This window comes from Rosa chinensis, chromosome 2 (assembly GCF_002994745.2).
Source record: "Rosa chinensis cultivar Old Blush chromosome 2, RchiOBHm-V2, whole genome shotgun sequence".
In the NCBI taxonomy this organism is placed as follows: domain Eukaryota; kingdom Viridiplantae; phylum Streptophyta; class Magnoliopsida; order Rosales; family Rosaceae; genus Rosa; species Rosa chinensis.
The window spans coordinates 76,627,234-76,645,711 of NC_037089.1; the positions used below are offsets into that span (position 1 = coordinate 76,627,234).

At 38.8% G+C, this 18,478-nt stretch overlaps 4 protein-coding genes across 4 annotated transcripts; 3 read left to right on the top strand and 1 right to left on the bottom strand.

Annotated features, from left to right (window-relative positions):
* The first annotated feature begins 453 nt into the window (after positions 1-453).
* On the top strand, positions 454-3,033 carry LOC112188910 (F-box/LRR-repeat protein At3g26922). The gene is made up of 3 exons (XM_024328141.2): positions 454-1,478; positions 2,163-2,336; positions 2,413-3,033. Exons 1-3 carry the CDS (start codon positions 504-506, stop codon positions 2,572-2,574), a joined length of 1,311 nt encoding a protein of 436 aa, XP_024183909.1. The 5' UTR covers positions 454-503; the 3' UTR covers positions 2,575-3,033.
* Positions 3,034-7,090: 4,057 nt separating this feature from the next.
* Positions 7,091-10,209, top strand: LOC112190893 (putative F-box/FBD/LRR-repeat protein At5g44950). Its single transcript, XM_024330403.2, has 3 exons — positions 7,091-8,079; positions 9,560-9,721; positions 9,828-10,209. The coding sequence occupies exons 1-3, from the start codon at positions 7,138-7,140 to the stop codon at positions 10,050-10,052; spliced, it is 1,329 nt and encodes a 442-aa protein (XP_024186171.1). The 5' UTR covers positions 7,091-7,137; the 3' UTR covers positions 10,053-10,209.
* Positions 10,210-11,562: 1,353 nt separating this feature from the next.
* On the top strand, positions 11,563-13,809 carry LOC112186490 (putative F-box/FBD/LRR-repeat protein At4g03220). Its single transcript, XM_024324940.2, has 3 exons — positions 11,563-12,699; positions 13,183-13,365; positions 13,469-13,809. The coding sequence occupies exons 1-3, from the start codon at positions 11,653-11,655 to the stop codon at positions 13,769-13,771; spliced, it is 1,533 nt and encodes a 510-aa protein (XP_024180708.1). The 5' UTR covers positions 11,563-11,652; the 3' UTR covers positions 13,772-13,809.
* Positions 13,810-15,824: 2,015 nt separating this feature from the next.
* LOC112188418 (calcium-binding protein KRP1) lies at positions 15,825-16,526 on the bottom strand. The gene has a single exon (XM_024327532.2). The coding sequence runs from the start codon at positions 16,354-16,356 to the stop codon at positions 15,985-15,987; it is 372 nt and encodes a 123-aa protein (XP_024183300.1). The 5' UTR covers positions 16,357-16,526; the 3' UTR covers positions 15,825-15,984.
* Between the last annotated feature and the right edge of the window lie 1,952 nt (positions 16,527-18,478).

Sequence of the window (18,478 nt, forward strand, 5' to 3'; positions counted from 1 at the left end):
AAGAAGGGAGGAAAGTGATTCATTTAGAGTATGGAATGAACCATTTCCCCCTATTTTCCTTTGCTTCAGGAAAGTATTTCCTTTCCTTTTGCATCCCAAACACAGGAAAGGAACAACTTTTCTTTCTTGATGCTTACTTTCCGCGAACCAAACGAGGCCTTAAAGGAATCACTTTCCTTCATTATTTCCTTGCATTTATTACCCACAACATATTATTTTATAACAAAATTTACAAACTTTTTAACAACTTTCGTGATAACTTTTCTTACGTTATCAAACATTGGAATGGAAAGTTGTTGAGAAATTTCTCTTCCTATGAAAAAGACAAAGAAATTATTTTCTTTCGTGAACCGAACGAGACCAAAAAAGAGAGACGTGGTAGACCCTTGAATATGGCAATAACCACGTGTCTTTATCTCCTTGAAAGCTTACGTAGGTTGGGCAAAATAAATTCATAGGTCTTCTCCTACACAAGGACTCTGTCTCCCGGAAAATCCAAACACATGGCAGCAGAGACGAGCACTCAAGTCCTTCTCCTCCACGCCAAACGCCTCCGCGGCCCTAACCGGAGTCTCAACGACCTCCCCGACGAGATCCTCCTCCACATCCTCTCGTTCCTCCCCACCCTCGACGCCGTCAACACCTCTCTCATCTCCCGCAGATGGCGACCCCTCTGGTCCCTCGTTCCCTCCTTGAACTTCTCCTACCACCTCTTCCCTCCCGCCCCCGAATCCGATCTCAACCCGACCCAGGACCAGGCCCAATTCTTCGCCCACTTCATCGATCGCGCTCTCATTCTCCGCCCCGACTCCCCCATCCAAACCTTCCGCCTCTCCTTCATCTTCCACCAAGGCTACCACGTCCACGTCGACTCTTGGATCCGCTGCGCCGTCACGCGCCTCAAGGCGCGTCAGCTCCACCTCGATTTCTTCATCGACGACAACTACCACGACGGAGACACCTGGCTTTATGATTTTCATCTCTCGTTGCTCAGACATGGATGTGTAGAAGTCTTGAGGCTCACGCGTTGCTTTGTCACATTGCCGGCGAACATGTCCGCCATGAATCTCTGCTCGCTGAGGTCAATTTTTATCGAACGGATTGATCTGACGGATCAGATGGTCCGGGATTTGATTTCGGGGTGTCCGAATCTCGAGGACTTGGAGCTTAGAAGCTGTGTAGGGTTGAAGAATTTGAATATATGTAGCAATAGGATTAAGAAGCTAGCGCTTGGGTATGATTATGATAGTGAGTCCAAGCAGAGCATTGAGATTGATTGCCCAAATCTTTGTTCGTTGAGTTTTAGTGACTGTAGTTCTGCTCAGTTTGTGCTTAAGGAAGCGCCGGCCCTGGTTGAGTTTCGTGTTGATTTTGCTTGCTTAACTGATAAGTACTTTGATTTGTGGAGTAAGATTGTGAGGCTACTGGAGAAAGCGCCTCATGTTGAGAAGCTTGATGTGCAAAATTGGTGGTATAAGGTAATTTTGTGGCTTCTGCTTGATCATTTATTATTTTCTTATAGTTCGATTTGGTTAATTTTGGTCTACTTTGTTGACATTCTAAATGCGTGCAAGCTTCTCATGTATGGCCCTGTCTTGTTGAAAGAAAGATCGAAAGTGGAATTAGTTTAGTGCTAAATTTTGCAGGCATTGAATTGGACTTTAGGAAATTATATGTGCCTAATTTGTACGAAATGTTGTGAATTGGTCTCCCGGAAAGAAGTGGTTGGGGAATTGGATGGTAGCTAGGGAAAGATAAAATGGTTGTTTGCAGACTCTAATCAGCTCTCAGTAACCACATTTGCGAACATTTTGCTGCAATAAACATTTTAAAGCTAGATGATATACTTTAGTGCACATATTATGTTATGTACATACATATCTGTACTGAATAGCTATACTATCTGGTTTCATATCTCATACAGATAGCTATGCTATTTGAAGGGGTCTGACTTCAGGTTCTATCCTCATTTAGTAGTTTCCTGATTGTCGGATTAAACATTTTGCTGTATAGCCTCTTTGCCCTTTTACCCACGTTTGATGAATGAGTTGTAAATGACCTTATAATATTAATCATGTATCATTGATGACTTGTTAACCCGTGTGTTTGATCACTGGTTTCTAATGGCACCTTAATGCATAATTGCTTAATTGCATATGCAGCTTCTAATATCAGAGGATCCTTTCCCTAAAGATTTTAAGCTCAATAATCTCAACCATTTAGAGCTACGGACTGGCCATACTCAATATGATCTGGTTGGCATGGCTGCACTGCTTAAACTTTGTCCCAATCTCCAGACAATGGTTCTTGATTACCTTGACACGATGAAAGAAGATGTGAGTACTCTTATATAACGTTTTTCTTTTGGTGTTATGGAGCAGTATGTCTGAACTTTGATTTGCTCGTATTTAGGAGAATTTACCGGAAGAGTTCTTAAATGAACTAGTTGAGTTCAACATGCCAAAGCTGAAGAAAGTTACAATCATAGCGTATACTGGAACAGAAGTGCAACTTAATTTTGTGACCATCTTGAAAAAGCAAGGAGTAAAGATTGAACTTGTGTGTCAAATTTGATGAGAACTCGTACCCTCCGGGAGTTGCATTTACAAACCCCCTCCAAATGGAATTCCTCTGAGGAGCTTCTCCATGAAATTAAGTTTAAAGATTGAGCTTTAAGGAGGAATCGATGGAATTGTTCCCAAATTTTTTTATTCCCTACATCTGCTGAAGTTGGATGATTTTTGTGGATGTGTGTGTGTAGAGTATCGACATATGCATGTATAATTTCTATTGAGATTATTTCTTCTTCCTTTTTTTAATAATATTGGGTAGTTTTTTTAGGTGGTAAATTAATCATGCCTGCACTATATGGTCATCCGTCACGTACCTATGGTGAATTCTGCATATGGCCCTGTGTACCCTGGGTTTTAGGATAGGTTTTTCAATTACGGCTCTTCAGACTGGAAACATGGATATCACTGTTATACTCGTATTGTTGCAAGCAATATAAGTACGTAATGGGGATATGATCTCTATGAAGATTTTTTTTTTTTTTTTTGATCTTCTAATATTCAGGAGGGTTTACCAGAAGAGTTCCCAAACAAATCAGTTCAATTCAAAATCCCAAGACTCAAGCAAGTTACGATGAAATGTTATTCTGGAAGAGACGATCAACGTAATTTTGTGACTATCTTGAAAATGCAAAGAGTGGTCTTGCAAAAGATTTTACGTGTTCCCTCTCGGCATGGTGAAGAGAACATTGTAATTTTCCTGTCAAAGGTTAAACCATTTATATCCTCCGATAGTTGCATGTTGAAACTTGAATTCCTCTGAAGTGTGTTTGGATGAGGGAAAAAATGATGGAATTGAATTGAAAATTTTAAATTCCCTCATTTGGCATTATCAGATTGGAAATTTTAAATTTCTCTGTAATGAAGGAATTCATTATTTAAATTTTCCACCAAAATATGTGTTATTTACGAAATCGTTTGCAGTATTCAATTTTCATTTCCAAAACATGATTTTTTTTCTATTTTATTTTTTTATTTATTTTAAACTTTCTTAATTTATTACACATTTCAAATCCTAAATAGATACAACCAAACAATAGAAATTGCAATTAATGAAATTTCAGATTGATGAAGTTAAAGATTCAATCATTTATAAATTTCTACGGATTTCATAATTTTCTCATCCAAACGCACCGCAAAGGATCTTGTCCATAATATAGAAGTTTATAGAGTGAGTTTTAAACATAATATTTACAAGTAAATGGGGATTCCATGATCTCATTTCCAATTTTTTCGTTTTAACACTATTGAATTTTTAAATTATATATTAGGGCCTCTATCTAATAAATACTTCAAAATGAGGAGTCAATGATAACTTTTAAATCAACGGTTAAAATTTTTGTATTTTGAAGAAATATATTTTAATAAAAATTTAAAATAAGTATTTAACTGTTAATTTTGATCATAACTCTTCACTTTTTGGATGTTACCACACTAGGGTTTTTAAAAAAGAACGCGCCTCATGCGCCAAAGAAAAAAGAAAACCAGCCTTCGTGCTCTGCCGGCAGGACATAGCCAGCGATTCTGCCGCTGCGTCTCGGTCCAGGAGGGGAGCTTTGTTTTCCTCAACTCTTCTTAGTTTCTCTAGTTTTTTTTTTTTTTTTGCCTTCTTAGAAGTTACTAGTGTTTGAAGGAGGATAGCAGAGGTTGGGTTGAAGATCCATCATTGCCGACTTGGTTGTTCCGAGTGTAGGCAGGCCTTGTCGAGGTACGACTGATACGACATGGAGGGAGGATGGCGAGATCGGGACCTTTCCCCCTTAGATCTAATTGTGGATGACGAGTGGGGTGGTCGTTTGATGGTAAGGAACCCACAGTTGGTATTGCGCTCCAGGCTAGGATCCTGAGGCTCGTGTTGGTGGTGGTGGGAGATATGGTTTACTACCGCTTTGTTGGCGGCGTTTGGGCTATGGCAGGAGTAATCCAAAGGCGATGGCGGTGCGAATCTGGAAGTGTGACAATGATAACGGGGATGCCTAGGTTCAAGGTGGTCAGAGGAGGGTGGATGGCAATAGGTTGTTGGGCAGTGGGGTGGCGGTGCGCAGCATGGATGTCCCTTGCTAGGACGAAAGGGGTTGGGCTAGGTTTCATGTTTGTTGGGCCCTTGTTGGTGGGCAGTTATTACTAGTTTTTAGGGTTTGGTTTTCTTTTGTTTTGTTTTTCAGCAATAAGTCATTATCAAGGTTTTGTTTTAAGTATTAGCTATTGGGTCGAGTGCACTGCAATTTTTGGCAAACACAATCTTCTCTTCGGCAGTTGGCAATGGTATTAGATTTAATTTAGTCTCAGGTCTGACGGTCCAGCTAGTTCGCAGTCACAACGAGTGTAGACTTGGTCGATCAAAGGCAGGTCAGGAGGATTCTGGGTGGCGAGTTAGTGTTGACAAAGTTGTGTGTCAATGATTCACTGCTCCTGCGCATATTGTCTTTGCCTTTTAATTGTTGTGCAAGTTTTAAGTCTGTAGTTGAGTCAGAGCCTTTTTTGGCTCTGTCAGTCAGTCATTTTGGTGTTTCAGTGTGAAGTCCAGTGGCCATTTCTGTGTATGAGATGTTGTCAAAATTCATTGTATCCAATTCATTATTAATGAAGTTTCTTCTTGATAAAAAAAAAAAAAAACTGTTAATTTTGAATGTCCTTATTAAATGTACTTCCAATGATATGTACAAGCTTATTGATATGTATATTTCTTCACCCTTCTACTAAATGGCTGTGTATATCTTAGTTGTTTTAAATCCAGTTCATAGTGTCCAAAGTCTAGATCACCTTCAAACAACTAGATTTTGATTCTACTGAAAACATCATAGGAACAGAAGAGTGAAGAAAAGAAAGGGTTTTGGCCGGGAAGGTGGATTAGCAAGGAATTAAGGTTAGTCAAACACTTTTTATTCCTTCATACAGTCACTTTACATAATTATCTGACATCGATCACTTAAACCTTATATTGGAACCTAAATAAGTTTCCTAAAGAAAGTCTCCTCCACATCGATCTTTTGCTTCTTTCATGCACTCAGCCTGTTGCGTACGTTGTGTCCAGGGACGGAACTAGAAAATTAAATTGAGGCGCTAAATTTCCTTAAGTTTTTTATTATTTTTTATTTCATGCTAAGCAGTTTTATGTCAGAAATATCAATAGATTTTAGAGGCTTGTATTTCTCATCTCAAGAGAGCATAAGTTCTGAAATTTTGTGGGATTGTATTTCTCTATGTCTAGTGTTTTCCTGTAAAAGGATTTTTCATTTGGAATCGTAAAATTTATGGAATATTGATTGGAATACTGGAGAGTCAGAATAGGAAAAATTACTATAGATTGACTTTGGAAGACTATAGTTCCTAAACCAGCGGGATTATGGAGCGTAAAATTTACAAGAACTTAGACTTGCATGTCTCACATATGCCTAAGAAACAGTTTCTAATTTGTGCCCTTTAGCTTACACAATAGCCAACCAAGTACACCAAAATCAGAATAAATTTACTGCAGATCTGCATAATATATAGAATGGTGAATTTGCAGGCCTATAATTTTCTACTCATGCTAAGGAGTTGAAGAGTAAAATAGATGAAAACCCCTCTGCTTGCTGGCTGATCTCCAAAGTTTATCTCTAGATCGGAGGTTTAGAACTTCTTTCTTTACTTCGTCTGAGCTTCACGTGAATATATGCTTTATGAGTTAAACATAGATATTATATGGAGGATAAATTCCAGAGGTTAATTTGTAGATGAGTAAATTAGGAGTCATCAACAACTACAAAAGAGAGGGATAAGTCCTAAATGAATAACTATTATTATTATCCCTATATAATTACTGTCGTATATATATATACACACGCTATTATTAAAGGATTAGGGTTTGTTAGCCAAAATTGAAATTTTTGACAGAAATGACCTTAAAACATTAAAAAACTTTGAGAATTAATTGCAGCAACGTTGTAATTGCAGTTTAATGAATGATATTTCACCTGATCAAAAAAAAAAAAAACTTTGAGAATTAATTAAATCATAAGAGTCATTATGTCAATTACAAATTATATTTTTATTAACAAAAATAAACAAAATAAATCTCACAAATTCCACTTTTTTCTCCCACTAATTTCTCTCTGCAGTAACTGTTTTCATCAATTATTTTTTTATTTTTTTTATTCTGAAAAGAAAAATACTTCTACATGCAGAGCATGTGTAGAGAAATATTAGTATATATGTATTGCAAGACTTATGTCTTATGCCTTGAGGTTTATACTTTGGCGAGACTCTCCCGAAAACCCATCGGAGTACGCCTTAATGTTTAAAACTTTAAAACAGTGGTTGAGATATATAAGATATTTTTTGGTCTGAGGTTGAGATATATAAGATAAACAGATGTTATACTTTATAGTTTATACTTTATACACTATTATTACAGCAGAAAGAAAAAATAATAATAATAATAACGTTGGGTCCGAATGCCAAACCCGAGTCTGGGCCTTGGGCCCAAACCCGAACTATCCGTCGGCCTTTGTCAGTTGCAGAAGCAATTCTAGTATTCTACAATAAAGCACCATTTCTCAGAAAATCCAGGAAACCCAAAACCCCAATGGAAGCGACGACGATGACTAATCGGAACCCTAATCGAAGCCTAAACGACCTCCCCGACGAAATCCTTCTCCACATCCTGAGCTTCTTCCCGACCCTCGACGCCGTCCAGACGTCCCTAATCTCCCGCAAATGGCGACCCCTCTGGTCCCGCCTCCGCTTCCTCAAATTTTCCTACGAGCACTTCCCCCTAAACGACCCGCCCTCCGATAACCGCGACTTCTTCGCCGAGTTCGTCGACCGCGCCCTCATTCTCCGGCCCCACTCCCCCATCGACCTCTTCTCCCTCTCCTTCATCTACCACGACCGCTTCGGCTTCCACGTCGACTCCTGGGTCCGCTGCGCCGTCACGCTCCTCCACGCGCGTGAGCTCCACCTCGACTTCTTCATCGACCGGGAGTACCACCAGACCGACGAGACCTTCAACCACAAGTACGATTTCCCTTTCGCCGTCCTCAGAAATGGCGCCGTCCGGGTGTTGAAGCTCACGCGCGTCGACCTCACCTTGCCGGCGAGCATGGCCGCCATGGGGCTCGTCTCTCTGAGCTCAATGTATCTCGACGAGGTCTACTTGACGGACCAGATGGTGTGTGATTTGATATCGGGTTGTCCGAATCTCGAGGAATTGGAGCTCCAGAACTGTTGGGGAATGGAGAAGATGAAGATATGTAGTAAAAAGCTGAAGAAGCTGGCGTTTGCTTATATATATGATTCGGATAACAGGAACACGATTGAGATTGATTGCCCGAATTTATGTTCGATAAGCTTTGATAACTGTAGTTTTACACAGTTTGTGCTTAAGTTTGCGCCGGCCCTGGTTGAGTTTAGTGTCAGCATTGTGAGGATAATGGAGCAGGACTATGGTTTGTGGAGCAGGATTGTGAGGCTACTTGAGCAAGCGCCTTATGTGAAGCAGCTTAATTTGCAAAATTGGTGGTTTAAGGTAACTACTTTCGGGGCTGTGCCTTGATCGATTACTGTTTTTGTGTTTCCGTTTTGGTTAGTTAGTGCATTCTTTCTTTGTGTGTGATTAATATAAGGAATATCTTGCAATGAAAGGTAGATAGGCTCATTGTGGGAAGTTGTGATTTGATGGTTAAGAAAAATAACATTGTTGTTTGCAGACTCTAATATGCTCTGTCACTAACCAGAGTGTGGTCGGGTTTTGCTGCAATATACACATAGATAAGTTTTGCCTTGTAAGAATTGAATGGTTGAACAACATAAAAGTATTTTAGTGTTATTGAATCTTGGAATCAGAAGACAAATAGAAAGGGTGATTAGTTGTTGAAATGTGCTGGTTATTACTTGCATTGGGACTAGACTTGGGAAATCATCCACTACTGAGTAGTGAGTACTGGCTTTTATGTTTCTGCAGTGTCTATAGGTTTGTTTGTTGGGGAAAGTAAAATTTTCTTCACTCTGATTATTGTATGTCCATGCATAAGTTATTCAACTCCGACTACAGCTATCACATACAGTGATACATATAGTGACATTACTAAAAATTACTAATTCATTTGACATTATTTCGAAGAGGTATCAGTCCAGGTTGTTATTCTGATCTAGAGGTTTCCTGATTTTCAAATTTATCCTTTTACTGCATAACCTTTTTTGTGGTTTTTATGATATTAAATTAATAATGATCCAGTAGCCCATACTTTCTTCATCTGCCTTTATATTTATCACACCCTCAGCATATGCATGATAGGGAGCTCGCCCCTAAAGAATTTCAATATCTTGAAGAGTTAATAACAGGCTAATCTATTAGTTCATGTTGTTATCCTGATTGAGTGGCACCCTGAAACAACTTTAGGGTTTTCAACTTAAGCTCTGACTTCTTAGCCTGATGGTATTACTATTTTTATTGAACTTCTTGTCTTTATGTGTATGTTTATTTATTGTGTACTCTTTGTGAGTTGAGTCCCTTTCCCCATATGGTTGTACTCTATCAATCTTCTCTTACAAGTCCCTCTTAGATATAGTAGTATACTCAGGGACGGAACCAGAAAATTACATTGAGGGGGGCAAAATTTACCTTAGGTTGCCAAAATTATTTCTTCAAGGTAATTTTTTAAAATAGCAAAAAGGGTTCAAGACGGAAAAAAAGGTTTTACAATTGGGGTTAGCATATGAATGGAGGGTTTAGAAACAGAAAAAGGTTTGCATATCAATGAAGAAGATATACTTATGCTTATTCACCCAAGTCTTATAAACATAAAAAGGTTTTACAGAAAGATTTTCTTTTAGGAAAATCTCTTATGGCCTCAGGCTTTGTTCTCCATACATATAAACTTTTTCTTTTCACTGGGGTGGGCTGCAGCACAACCCAGCCCCACCCTAGTTCTGTGCCTGAGGCTACTGATCGTCAAATCTAGCCTTTTATAATACTACATAATTGCTGTATTTGCTTATGTCCTCAGCTTCTTACATCAAAGGATCCTTTCTCCAAAAGTTTTATGCTTCACAACCTCAACCACTTGGAGCTGCGAACAGGGTATACCCAATGTGATCTGATTGGCTTGGCAGCACTGCTTGAGCTTTCTCCCAATCTCAAGAACATGACTTTAGATTATGTGGAAGATGTGAGTACTCTGATATATGTTAAATACAGAAATTCTAGATGTTGCTGCTATGTAAATACATTTATTATTATTTGCTGTATCTAAACCATGATCTTCTCATTTCCAGGGCATTTTACCTGAAGAGTTCTCAAATAAACCAGATGGATTCCACATGCCAAGTCTGAGGCAAGTGACCATGAAATCATATTCTGGAACACCAGATGAGAATAATTTTGTAAATATTTTGAAAAAGCATGGGGTGGTCCTAGAAAAGATAGTAATCCATCACATCAAAGTTGGTGAGAAATCATTTTCTCCGGTAGTTTTAAGTAAAATCCCTTGCAAAGTTTAAGCCCTGCAAGATCTTCTTATTAGTATAGGAGTTCATTGGCTCTGAGTGAAAGGGGGAATTTATAAAATGGTTCTAAATTTCTTGTTTTTAATCTGATGATGTTAGATGACTTATCCCTGATATAATAATTATGTTCTGTTGAGATTAGTTTTGAGATGCATTATCTTGCATTGCATGCACTGTTGTTTTGACTGCAAGTTGGTCATTCTTTGAAACAGAAACTTCTCTTCATTTATTCCGCTATGAAAAATATTTTAATTCACTGATAGAGTAAAGCAGCCCAAAACCCAGATTATTTTTAGTGCACTAGTGTAAAGTGACGTTCATTTCCAAGACTCGTCCGCCCTATAGAACCATCAGCATGGACTGTTGGTCCAGGATACCTGTTCAATAATCGATATGATGTTAGTTCATCAGGTTATGAGGAATATGATTGAAGAACTTGCCCTCTATGCCTCCTGTGGTAACAAGCCTTATGACCGGTTTCATTTGTCTCCCAGTGTATTGAAGTGTGGTTCATTGAGGAGCCTCACGTTGGAAGCTAGAGTTAGATATGAGTCATCGAAATTAATATCACAAAGACTATTTGGGTTTACAGGAGTCTTCCCTCGCTTCACTCCTTTGTTTCTAACTAATGACGAGTTGGTTGTGCATTTACTTTCGGGCTCTTCATTCCCTTGCCTTGGGAAACTGACCACAAACAAGTGCAAAGGAATAATGAGTACTCCTAGCTGTCCTGGGCATCTCAAAATTTGCTGTCCTCAGCTAAAAGATGTACAAGTTGTGAAGGTGGTAGATAATCTGGAGATATCTGGAATGGGATTGGAGAAGTTGCAAGTCGAAGAATGCTTAAGCAATGGATCACCCATCTCTGCCCCCAATCGAGAATCTCTAGATTGGATATTTAATGAAATTTTTGGTACATGTTCAGTCAAGAGCATTGCATCCCTAAGAAGATGTCAAATATGGTTCCCTGCATCCGCGGCTCATCCGTCGAGCTTCGGAGTGCTGTTGATATCAATCATCTTCTCTTCTCTCTTCCATATCCCAAGTTCAAAGCCTTTCGATTCGGAACGACCGTAATGGAGTTGTGCTAACTTTACCTATTCCTTCCCTTCCATATCGATCTATACCTATGACATTGTGGGTTCCAATTATAAGCAAACTGGTAAACCCCTAGCCTAGTGATTGGATTTGCATATCCTACTTACTTTGCCAATAATACTAAATTTAATAAAATTAAAAGTTTAAAAATAAGTTTTCTTCCACAATTTCTGGTTAATATCTTGAGAAAGAAGAAATTTCACTAAATAATACAGGTTGACAAATTCGTAAAATTTTTATAAATAAAAACCTAATAGAATAAAAGGACGTTAAAAATTTTATCTTTTCATCATTATAATATTGCTTTTGCAAATTGAATTAGATCTAAATAATTCAAACTTAGTTCGAAACAAACTCAAACGATGTTCTCGTTCTCACCTCACTTGAAAACATTGAACAATTCAACCCTAAGGCAACTAGCTCGAGCATCTCTCTCACCACCAAAGACCACTGAAAAAAATCAGGAGATCGAGAAACGCAAACTTCCCATTCATCAATGGAAACAAGATCTGCCGCTGCCAAGAAGAAAAAGCTTTTCTTCTGCAAAGAAAATGAACACAGCCCCGATCACCACAACAATATTGACCGCATCACCGAACTCCCCGACGCCGTTCTCCACCACATCCTCTTCCTCCTCCCCATCAAAACCGTCGCGCAAACCAGCGTCTTGTCAAAAAGGTGGCGTTCGCTCTGGTCGTCCTTCCCCGACCTCGACTTCACAACCCTAAACCCATTTCCGAAACCATGTTCCTCATCCAAGTCACATTCTCTGAATTGCAAAGAGTCCGACTTTATCACTCAGGTCCTCAACAACCGAGACAAGCACTCCGATATTCGGATTCTCCGGTTCCGGGCCCGGCTGAGCTTTTCACGTCTCAACGGTCTGATTCGGCTCGCAATCAGACACAAGGTGCAGGTGCTCGACGTGGAGGTTTTCACAGAGGATTACTTCAACTTCCCTAGATGTGTCATCGCCAGCGACTCATTAAGGGTTTTCAAGTTAAAGTCCCGGAGACCCGGTTTCCGGTTGCCACCTTCTTCTGTAATGACAAGCGGTTTCCGATCTCTTCAGTCTTTATCGCTTTCCCGGATCAGTCTATGCAACCAGCCCTCTCTCTCCGATATGTTCTCCGAGTCGTCCTTCCTTCTGCTCAAGAAACTGAGCCTCGACACGTGTTTTGGGTTGAAGCATCTTAGGGTTGGGTGCCGTGCTCTGCAAGACTTAACCCTAGAGAACTGTTTCGAGCTGCAAGGGCTGGATGTTTCGGGTTCGAAGTTGGAGAGGTTGCGGATAGCGAAATGTTTTGATGGGTACATTGAGAAGAGTTGGGTGAAGATTGATGCGCCGAGGCTTGGAGTGGTTTTGTGGGAACACAATGCTCTTAGTGATAATATCTGTATAGAGAATCTGAGTTACTTGCATAAGGCCTCCATTGGTTTGCTCCATGAAGATATTAGTGTTGCAAAGCTTCAAAGTGTGTCCAATCTTTTTTCGGCTCTCTCTCTTGCACATTGCTTGACACTCGAAAGCAATTGTATTGAGGTACTTCAATCTTTTCTTGTGTAGATCATGGTTTGACATCGTTAGCTTAGCGAGTAGAATTTCTTGATATATGTAACATGTGTATTGACTGAAATAATTTTGTGGATATATGGTTATTGTTGTTAATTTTATATAGTTTGGTTTTTTAAATAGTGTCCTTACTTGTGGATGAATTGTATTTTTAATGGTTTTCATAGTTAGAACTGTTCTTATGGAGTCAGAGAAGCATTTTCAGTGCATTCTGATGAAGTGCCTGTTGAAGTTTTTCCTCCATGCTACAAGTACTTTTGCATACTTTTGTTTTATTTTTATTTTTATTTTTTTTATGGAATAGTTTCAAATGCTTTTAATAAAACACTTATGTGCTTCTATAAAAACTACATCCAACAAAAATCTAGCGAACAAAAGGAAATGCCAAATAGAGACACGTTTCCTCATGAAGAGAATGACTTATACATGCATGGCAACTTTTTTTGTGTGCAGATTCTATCAAACAACAATTATTTTGCAGTTTATTTGCATCAGTTTAGCAATCTGAAATCTTTGGAGTTGCACACGGGTTTCAAGAAGAACAATGTCCCTGGATTAGCATCCATATTCAGGAGTTGTCCTATGCTTCACACTTTGATTCTCAACATTATTAACGATTTCAAAACTGAAAGGAGAGTACGTATTTTAAAGGAGATTAATTTTTGTCAATCAACATTACATTGCTCAATTTTTTTTCTCTTTCAAAATCTAATTTAATTTTTCATCTATGCATATGTAGCAATGGAACAAGGATTTGTGGGAAATGTCTAACTCAGAGGAAGAGAAATACTGGGAATCCCAAACCCTAAACTTGAAGTTGTTCTTGCATCACCTTAAGATAGTGAAGATTCTTGGGTTTTTAGAGTGCGAGAATGAAGTGAGCCTGGCAAAGTTCTTGCTCAAACATGGAAAGGCCTTGGAAGAAATGATTTTGTCCACCGGGCACTGCAAAGCTAGACACTCTCTTCAGAGACAAAAGATTAGGTCACAGATGATGGGATTTTCTTGGGCTTCTTCTAATGCTAAAATTACATTTCACTAAGCTTGCTATCTGGTTTGTACTGCTACCGTGCATTCTCTTAATTCATTCGACTTCCTCTTCATCTTTTTTAGAATATAAATGTTTTTTTTTTTACTCATTCTATTGGTGAGCATCAGTAAATTTTGAATGTGGAAAAACCAAAAGCAAGAGGAAAGTATATGAGGTAATTAGTTGTCTTTCAGCATAAAAAGTAGCATTAAGATCCATAGCTGTCCTATGTATACAAGTGTTTTAATGAATCCAATATAAATATTTACGTATTTGGCGCAAGTCATGCAACTATCAGAAGTGTATTGAAAGTAACTCGACATCAAAATTAATTAATGATACGTAAGCATCACAATAATGTATATATACGATCATTCTCCACACCCGGCCACTACCAATTGAATTTGGCCTGGATGTGCATACGCTTTCAGTCTTTCATTTTGGCTGTGAGCCTGTGAATGGCTTCGACTAATTTCCTCCTCATTTCCTGTACTAGTTTGGTACGTGCATCTATGTAACGTAAGTAACAGTTTATTCATTTTGACATGTCCCAACGGCTATAAATTCCATGGTTTCAATTCACAGAACAAGTTTTAAATCTGCTGCAGTTATATATTCGTGTCTAAAATTTGACATGTGCAGTCGTACTGAATGATGCTCTATTTCGAAATTACTAGCTAGTTGCCTCTGTAAGATCCAACATCGTTTCAGATATGTTCTTGAGAATAACAATAGCAAGTTGTTAATTACATATAAAATATCTAACTGGCTGCAAATGAGGTCTAATCTTTCTGCTGGTTCTTGGTTTGGGGTCCCTATGTGGTTTGCTTGCGCAGTGAATGGGTAGCTAGTGAAGTAGAACGACGCTTGTTTTAGTTTATCCATTCGGTCCCCTTGCCCCCCCTAATTGGGTGTCATCCAAGATTTCCTCGAAAGCTGCAACTAACCTAACGAAGATTCTAATTCCCCGATGAACCGCTCTATGTTAATTTTGTAGATTTGGGCTCGATCCCGTATCCGAATGACAAAGGGAAATGATGAATCCCTTTTGAAGCAGTCAAAAATATGGGGTTCTCTTTTGTCCCAATACTGGAACTCCCTCTTATCATTTGAGCCAAAACCAATGGCTCAATATACGGGGCTCTATGGAACATATAAACTAAAACCTTAAAACAGTGGAAAGCGGATTTAATGTTCTAGGTGTATGATGCATTCATGCATCAAAAATAGTTTTGTTTATTTTTATCGATCACCAGTTTGCCCGTTTTGAGAATGATCAAGTGAAATCAGGGCTGGCCGTTTTAGCCCAAAAGCCTGGCGAGCCCGTTCTCGATTGAAACTGACAGTCCAGTCTCTCTAAGTTTTTTAAGATTTCTGCAAAATTCGGGCTGAAATATATACCAAACGGTCTGAGTCTGGTCTGAGCATCAACTATAGTTAATTTATAGTTTTAAATTTTAAGAGCTTTAGGATGACACTATTACTATGACACCAATTGCAGTCCAAGTAATAGGTAAAAAAATCAAAGCCTTGAGATGACACAAATGACTAAGACGTTGTCATCTAACATGGAGTATTATAAAACTATAGAAGAGACCCTTTTTCAAATTTAAGCATTTACTTCATGATTGGTAATTCATTACAAAGTCTTTATTTTGGTCATAAAAAGATCTTCTGAATATGTCATCGAAGAGAAAAGAACTTACTGAACATCAACGAAATTATTCAAAAGGACTATAGCTTCTCATAAAACAACAGGACTAACATCTCTAAATATATATATATATATATACCCTTTTTTTTTTCCTTCAACCACGACTGAGCCCTGCATCTTTCCCAGATCAGTGTTGTAATCTCCTCGTGCAGTTGACAATTAGAAAAATGAAAGCACAGAGTATCATTTTTGTTCATCTAATAGATAATGTTCTTTCCTGCCAGTTTCATATCATTAGAAAATTATTGTTAGTAATGGCAAGGATCATATATATAGCAAATAATCCAAATAAGGATCGGAAGACAATTAAGAATGACCCCTGCACAAGAATGATACTCATGAATCGAGACGTGTTTGTAAATTTGTAATGATTGATATCTACTAATTCCTCTGTATTCAATTTCATTGCTTCAGAATGAACAACAATGAAGATGTAAAGACTAGAATGCAACCAAAACCGAGGAAAAAGCACAAAACTCTTCCTCAGTTTCTACATACATACAAATCAAGATCAAGGTCTCTTAGTATTACTATTTAGCTCCTCCTGCAAGCCCTGCTCGAGCCAAACCCAACTCTCCTCCATCAGCTCAGGACTCAATCTAAACATCAAAACGCAAAACTCCATCTGATTCAGAGCTCCATCTCCATCCAAGTCACCTTCCTTCAACATACTCACTAGCTCGTCCTCTCTCAAATCCTGAAGGCCCAGAACAGCAGAGTTCATCCTCAAGCTCTCAAGCGTAATGACCCCTCTCTCCTTGTCCATCAGCAGCTGGAAACCATTGCAGAGCTCCCTTATCAGCCCCTCGCCACCGAGCTTGTCCGCCATCTCGGGTAACAAGTCTTCGAAATCAACATTTGCCCTGTTGCCAACTCCTGCCATTGACGATTATGATCGATGTTTTCTTGCACGACGTCTAAGCTATGGATGCTTTGATATCTCTATTGGGTTGAATAGAAATATATTGGATAGATTGAATTTATACAAGAGAAGAAGGAAGTGGGTTCTTCTTGGAAGGAGAGGGGCTGTGGTCTCCCTATGGATGACAGCAATGGAACAGTGGAGTAATTGCTGGTCGGCTTTGATTCTCTGCAAGGGCCAGCAATTGTCCCTGCTCTTTCTCAGAAGCCTGTCACGGGGGTAGTTTCGTCATTTTAGTCGACCGGTGCCGTTCTCGTGGCACTGTCGTTCGATTTGGAATTTGACTTTCTGATGACCAACCGGCCTGTGTTGTGCCTTCCACAGGCCATTCTTGTCATTTGCGTGAGCTTAGACTTTGGGGGGTTTTCTCTGACCCTTTTGACCTTCACAATTGGGGTGGAAGTTGGTTATTAGTTATTTAGGGATTTAACTCTGTTCACATGAAAATGGAAAAAGGTGGTCAAACTCAAAGGGCTTGAACCCTCTTTTTTCTGGTTGGTTTAAGCGTCGGTTGTTCACTTTCCCGGAAAATGTAGGAAATCTGCTGCAAAATCATTTGGAAATTGAAGCAAAGTTGCAAAAGGATTTGTAAACAAGGGGTTGCGTATGACTTTTTCAGCTTTTGTCCTTCAGAAGAAATGTTCTAGCTCATTGCTCACGTTGGCATTAAGAAAGAATCTCATACCTATTTTGCTTAGGCTAGAAGGTTGTTCAATATGCCATGAATGGGGATGTGAACATAGTCATGAGATTGTTATATAACAAGCATAAATGCTCCCTTTCTTGGAAAGGAGAGGAAAGAAAACGGTGATGATTCTTATACAAACAATTGTCCACATATGAAAATGCTTAATCTGATCCTTTAATATCATATTGGACCGGCACTGGTTTTATTTAGAATAAAAATTTTGCATAGAATTTGCACACAATTTGTTGTATATACATATGAAATTCGAAAAAGAGGAGATACAAACATAAGGAGGAATATATTTGAATTCATGGTTGATCTAATAATTGTTCTATTCCCAATGTTGGATAAAGTTTGTTGAAAAAAATAAAAAAAGAAGAAGAAGAAGGAGACTGACCACCTATTGCTCCTTGGTGTATACGTATCACATCCGTGTATCAGTATGACTTCCGTGATTTGTCAAAAAGTGCATGTCTTTGTTTAACCTCTATTTCCTTACAGTCCAAGTCAAACGGTTTGGTTATGGCTGGTATAGACTATGTGAAAGCCTCCAGCCTTGTATTTCCTCTCCCCAGTTAGTCATTCATGGCCATCCCAAGCTTCAAGCAGTCTAAATAAGATAACTGTTTTAATATACAACAGAGTCTGTTTTTTTTTTTTTTTTTTTGAAATGAGGGCTTGGTGCGGTTACCCTCTAGCCTTGATTAATGAAACTGTCGAATACAAGGGGGGACATTGAGCCTAAACCCCTGATTACAATAAACATCTAGAGCACGTCATGAAATAATATCAGAAAACGCTACAAAATACATGTATTCTAACAAGCACTAATTAGCAAAGAGCACTTTACTGGCGACTCTATTTGCTTTGACATAGCGGTGACATAACGGAAAGATAACTTGATATGTAACCCGATTACAACATAACATAATTACCAGACGCACAGCTTTCCTACTATGTTGCCGCCTGAGGATAAATCCGACGACACTTGGTCTTACCCTGCCACTAGGCGGTAGAGACCATTTGACGAAGCAAGGAACTGGCCGTCTACCTAGAGCAAACAAGGCACTTTGAGTGCACACACCGACACATAGCCCGACTAGCCCTACACAACAGATGTGGGGACTTATTGCTCGCAAAATGCGCAACCAAACTAAACAACAGAAATAAGTAAATATTTTAAATAAAATAAAACATATGCCTCTGTTCATATTCTCTATAATGTGTAAAGATTTTAACTAGGCCTCTTCTAAGCTTCATTCACGTTAATCATTACAATATGCAATTGCCATAATTTATATCTTCCCATTGCCCTACTCTTTAAACTTATTTTGTATAGAGCTTGAACTTAGAAACACACCAAAACTGGAGCAATTGAAACTTGAAGCCCAGTTG